This window comes from Rhinatrema bivittatum, chromosome 5 (assembly GCF_901001135.1).
Source record: "Rhinatrema bivittatum chromosome 5, aRhiBiv1.1, whole genome shotgun sequence".
NCBI lineage: Eukaryota > Metazoa > Chordata > Amphibia > Gymnophiona > Rhinatrematidae > Rhinatrema > Rhinatrema bivittatum.
This window is the reverse complement of record NC_042619.1, coordinates 306,446,156-306,452,155: the sequence shown is the minus strand read 5'-3', so window position 1 is coordinate 306,452,155 and position 6,000 is coordinate 306,446,156. Positions and strand designations below refer to the sequence as shown.

The window sequence follows — 6,000 nt, the reverse complement described above, 5'->3', positions numbered from 1 at the left end:
TCTAATATTAAACTCAGTCTCAACCCCTATTCTATTACCACTTCCCTTAAACCTATTTCCAACCCCAATCTCAACTCCTTTCCCTAACCCCTAATTTTCCCCTTTTTCCTAATTCTACTTCCAACCTAATTTCAAACCCTAACCCCTAGTCCTAACCAATAACCCCTTTCCCTAACCTTATCTCCTAACCTGAATCCCAACACCAGTCCCTTACTGTAACCTCTAATCTTAATTCCAATCCTTAACCCTAACCCCAATTTCTGATCTTAACCTCAAGTCTGAACCTTAATCCCAACCCCCAGTTTTAGCCCTGTAGGAAATCACTTTTATCCACTTTGGGTAAATCACTGTGTAGCTGTGTCACTTTTACTGTAACCATAGTCGAGAGAACAAATACGTCTGCTATCACTGAGGATCTCTGGCACCATTCAAAGAAAAAAAATAGTTACTTAAAATATATCTTTAATAAAAATAAACCACAGCAATTCTTAAAGATCCTAATGGATGAAAAACATTCTTTCAAGCCGCTGGATAAGCTTCGAACCTTTCTTTCAGTACAATATAACAAGAGAGAAGCTATCAAAGCGATAACTCGATTGCACAATTGCAAACCACCATACAAGACTGTGGTTTCCTAGAAACATAAAAAAAGTCAGAACCTTCCTTAAATAAATCGTCAGGGTGTAACTGAAGGTATACTTAACAGGGATGACCTGAGCCTTCTCAGGGACCTAGAGGGATTATCCTGTGGGCATATCACACTCCCATCTCCCTCCCTACTCTGCTGGGCTGTAACAGTCAAATGACCTGGGTGACATCACACTCACACCGGGGCTCAAATGGCCGGTGTACTTGATTTTCTCCCCATGTAGAGATTACCCCACAGGGGAATCTGCAGGGGGACTCCTTACCGGACAGACATACAATCAGAACTCAAGGGCCCCTCTCTATTGCCAGGAGCAGCTGTTTTGTTCTGTAGTAGCGCAAGCGCCAATGATGTCTCAGTGCTTCCGGTTCCTACTAAGTCGAGTGCATTCCAATATCACCGCTCTGCTGCGGACACAGCGCGGATGATCTCGGAAGACACCCAGGCTGACTGTAAGAGGGGTGGCTACCTCTGGAACATTCCATCCCCGGACCTCAGGGACAAAACTGGAATCTCAGTAGATTATCCGTTGGTTCAATGCACAGTAATTCAAAGATGCTATTTAAGTTTTTAAGGCCTCAACAAAGCTCATGTACTACAATATATTTTGATTACTCTTATATCTGACCAATTAAAGGTAGCGCCATCTACTAAATTTTCCAGTTTCAGAACCACGAGGGGGATGTCAATGAATTCTCTCTTTCCATCCATCATTATCAGTACCATATCAACCCCACAATCCTGGCCACGGACAAGGAGTATTTTAAGACTTTCATTGGGTAGCAGTGTGACCATTTCAGTTCTTACTTTGATTTTCAATAAGCACACAAACCTTTTTCTTTCTTTTACCCTCAGTCAAAAGGGAATAGCCACTGCTTGTTGCCAGCATTATTAGCAAGGGATCTATTTAATGTTTGGGTATTTGCCAGGTACTTGTGACTTGGATTGGCCACTGTTGGAGACAGGATGCTCCCTTGGAGACTTGATGGACCCTTGGTCTGACCCAGTATGGCATGTTCTTATGTTAAAGATAGAGCGAAAAGGCATCTTATTATCCACATATGGCTAACAAAGCTCAGAGTAAAATCTGGAATGGCTGGGACTCATGAAGCATTCTCTTGCCATACTGTAAATGCCAGCAGCAGGTTATCAGGGGAAGGAAGGAGGGGACAGAAGGTGCTCAGCACTGTTCTCCATGGAAGGCAAAGTGCAGGAGTCTCTTCCAGGAGCTAGAACGCCTGGAGCTCACTCACTGCACTGGAGAAGGCAAGCTTCTCTGCCTGCAAAATGATTCCTCATAGGGGAGACATTCTGATGCTAGTGGAGGGCCTAATCGGTACTTTAGACAGAGCCAGGAACCTACACTCATCATGTGTACCTTGAACTACTGACTTTTTTTCGGCTGCTTGTTCTTTAGAGGATGGTATAGTGCTTGAAGGAGTGGGATAGTGCTGAGGGGTCCTCTATTGCCTCAAAAAGAAACTTGCATCCTATAAGCTTGGCAACAGCACCACCTTGTGGCATAACACTGCAACTGCAGCTCTCCAGCATATTTCCCTATAGGTGCAAACTGTATTCTTTCACTGTTTCTCACGTGAGAGGAAGTCCCTGTACACTGAAGTACAAGACACAGACAGTTGTGCCTGTTGTGCCGATGCATTCAAGTCTTTGCAAGGAGAAAAAGTGCTCTTAAGCAGAATGCACTGCGTTAAACAAGGTTCTTGTTCCTTTTTGGGATGATCTTGCGTACAGTCCTGCGTTCTGAGATATTACGTTTCACCTTGATCACCACAGTGGGCTGTTCCTGGTTCAGAGAGGGGCTGGAGTGTGACTTTTTCAGACCTAAACTGTCCTCAAGGCCATCTCTGCTCTCTGATAGGAGGGCCTCCCACTTCTCCAGATCCTCGGTGTTGCTGCTGATTCTCACATCCAAGAGTTTTACGTAAGTCTCATAACGAATTTTCTGCAAGCAAGGAGAGATCACAAGAAACCACAGATGTATTACAGTTCAAATCAGGGATTCCCCAAGCAGCAAAGGCGGTTGAGGATGGCCACAGAATACTAGCTAAAGGGCCATGAGTTCAAGCTGTATTAGGAAAATCAGAGTGGTAGCAAGCAAGGTAGACTAACTCTGGCCTTCTGTGCTTTTGTTAACGTTATTTCCCTAGCAATAGTTCAGTGCTCATGCAGGGTGCCAGACTGACAGTACTTCTATTCCAGTACCGAGACCCCCATGCACCTCACTCCTGCCCTGCAGCACCCTCTGCTATTCCAGTACTGAGACTCATACACAGAGCCCTGCCAATGCACCTCAGCCTTAGAACGCGTTGTCGCAGTATACTAGAGAGCTGCTAATTCCCAGTGCCCCCACCTCATACTGTAAGTATTCCTCCTTCATGCGGTATTCCTCCCAGTCTCGGGCTTTGCTTTTCTTATCCGGGAGCTTCCTCTGGTGATCGGCCAGATCATCTGTAAACGTGTCCATCCAGGACTCGTGGGACTGCCGCTGATCTTCCTGTGCGCAAAGGAAGAAATGCCGTCACACCTCTGCCTACGCTGCTTTGGGTTCAAAGGCAGCATTTTCTGAACAGGCAGGTATTTATCAGGACTTTGATCAAACAATGTAATACCAATCAACGGAACGTGCAGTGCTACATGCTAAACATAGCTCTTGTTTCCTCTGTATCGTACTGTTCTCCCAACATCCCGCCTTTAACCAAAGCATAAACACTCCCCCCAACCAGTATTCTCAAAAGCAACATCATTGGCTCATTAAGATGTTCCTTGTTCCAGATTCATTTCATAGAGGTCCATATTCAGCTGCTATGCAGCTGAGCTACTTAATCAGATAAACTTAACGGCTGCGCCACTGAGTATACCCAGTTATAGGAAAATTGGTTCTTACCTGCTAATTTTCGTTCCTGTAATACCACAGATCAGTCCGGACAAGTGGGTTTTATTCATCCCTACCAGCAGATGGAGGTAGAGAACAAAACTTTAGGCACTGCCACATATACAAGAATGCCACCTGCAGTCCCTCAGTATTGATCGATACCAAAGCCAAGATAATTAAACAAGTGGGCAAACTAAGCCCCTAGGAATGGATACCCCTGAACTGGATAGCCAAACTAAAAAACATTAAACTGTAAAAACATGTGAAGAATCACAACCAATCAAGGAAGCTTTGCTAATAAGAACCCAGCAGCAGAACAAGCAGTCTTTCGGCATAGATCTCCAGGGTGGGCCTCTGGACTGATCTGTGGTATTACAGGAACGAAAATTAGCAGGTAAGAACCAATTTTCCTTCCTGTACATTCTCAGATCATTCCAGACAAGCGGGATGTACTGGGCGGAAACCCAAAAGACCTGCTCGCAGAACACCCTCCCCAAAGGGAGCTGTCTCCGGGGCCCGCACATCCAAACGATACTGCTTAGTGAAAGTGTGAAGCGAGGACCAAACTGCGGCCCTACATATCTCCTCAGGAGACACCAGCTGACACTCGGCCCACGATGCCACCTGAGCTCGAGTCGAATGGGCTCTAAGCCCCACCGAAACCGCACGGCCCTTGGATACATAGGCAGCGGAAATAGTCTCTTTTAACAAACGAGCCACAGAAGCTTTAGACGCCTTCTCTCCCTTTTTGCGTCCACCGAAAAGGAGGAATAAATGATCAGAGCGTCGGAAAGAATTGGTGACCTTCAAGTATCGCAACAAGACACAACACACATCCTAAAGATGATCCCTCCCCATTGAGGAATCTCGATCCCAATCCGGGAAACCTGGCAGCTCTGCCGTCTAGTTCACATGAAATACAGACACCACCACCACCTTAGGAAGGAACGAAGGCACTGTCTGCAAGGACACCTTGTCAGACAAAATCTGGAGAAAAGGATCATGGCAAGAAAGCGCCTGCAGTTCCGAAATCCTCCTAGCCGAGCAAATGACTACCAAAAAGTCAGTTTTCAAGGTCAGGATCTTTAAAGATGACCTAGTGGCTGAAAAGGTTCCTCACAGAGTGCCCGCAATACCAAATTGAGATTCCATTCCGGGCATATTTTGCGAAGAGGTGGACGTAGATGCTTAACTCACCGAAGAAAATGGACCAAATCTGGATGGGTAGCCAAAGCCTGTCCTTGAACCTACCCTCTGAGACAACCTAAAGCCGAAACCTGAACTCGAAGTGAACTGTGGGCCAATCCTTTGGATAAGCCCAACTGCAGAAAAGACAAGACAGACGGAAACGCTAAGGGGATCCAATCCCTGTTGTTCACACCAAGTCCCAAAAACCTTCCATACTCTGGAATAGGCCAGGGAAGTAGAAGGACGCCTCGCCTGAAGGAGGGTAGCAATCATTGGTTTGGAATATCCCCTCAAACGCAATCGCTGCCTCTCAAAAGCCAGGCCATGAGGCAGAAGCGATCTGCATGATCCGAAAATATGGGGCCTTGATGAAGTAGGTCCTGCAAGTGGACAAGGCGGAGCGGCCTGTCCACCGCCAGACACAGCAGATCTGCAAACCATGGATGTCGTGGCTACTCTGGAGCCACAAGAACTACCGGACCCAGATGAGCTTCTACTCTTCTGAGAACCCGCGCTATCAGTGGCCACGGAGGGAAGACATACAGTAGCACTCCGGTTGACCACGGGCATACTAAGGCATTGAGCCCCACGGCCCTTGACGCCCTCCAGCGACTGAAGAACCTTTCTGTCTTTGCGTTGAGACTCGTTGCCATGAGGTCCAACTGAGGAATCCCCCAACGGGCACAGAGGAGGTCCCAGGCTTACGAGGACAGTTTCCATTCCCCCAGATCCAACTGCTGATGGCTGAGATAATCCGCTTCGATGTTATCCACTCCTGCGACGTGGGAGGTGGTGATCCCTTTGAGATGGAGCTCTGTCCATGAGAATAATAACTGAGCCTCCTGAGCCACCACAGGACTCTTGATCCCCCCTTAGCAATTGATGTAGGCCACCGTGGTCGCATTGTCCGAGAACACTCATACCATGTGAGCACGGACCATGGGTAGAAACGCCAGAAGGGCTCTGTGGACCGCTCTTGTTTCCAACTGATTGATAGACCAGGTCTGTTCCAATGTCGACCAGAGACCCTGAGCTGACTTGCCCAGACACACCGCACCCCAGCCCTGAAGACTGGCGTCCATAGTGACGACAACCCAGTTCGGGACTTCAAGGGGCATCCCCTTCTCCAGATTTCTCCATGCCATCCACCAGGCCAGACTGGACCTGGCTACCGGCGGCAGAGGCAGAGTCAGAAAATACTGCTCTGACAGGGGACTCCAGCGGGACAACAACGCTCTCTGCAGGGGCCGCATATGTGCAAACGCCCAAGGCA

At 47.6% G+C, this 6,000-nt stretch overlaps 1 protein-coding gene across 3 annotated transcripts in view; it reads right to left on the bottom strand.

Moving 5' to 3' along the window:
* Positions 1-445: 445 nt before the first annotated feature.
* LOC115092869 (PH and SEC7 domain-containing protein 4-like) overlaps positions 446-6,000 on the bottom strand; it is a 138,185-nt gene continuing 132,630 nt past the window's right edge. For all 3 annotated transcript variants that reach the window (XM_029604247.1, XM_029604245.1, XM_029604246.1), the window contains 2 exons: positions 3,018-3,161; positions 446-2,609 (listed from right to left, as the gene is read on the bottom strand). In XM_029604247.1, coding sequence (XP_029460107.1) covers positions 2,355-2,609; positions 3,018-3,161 — 399 coding nt within the window. In that variant the 3' untranslated portion in view covers positions 446-2,354. The remainder of the gene's footprint in view (positions 2,610-3,017; positions 3,162-6,000) is intronic.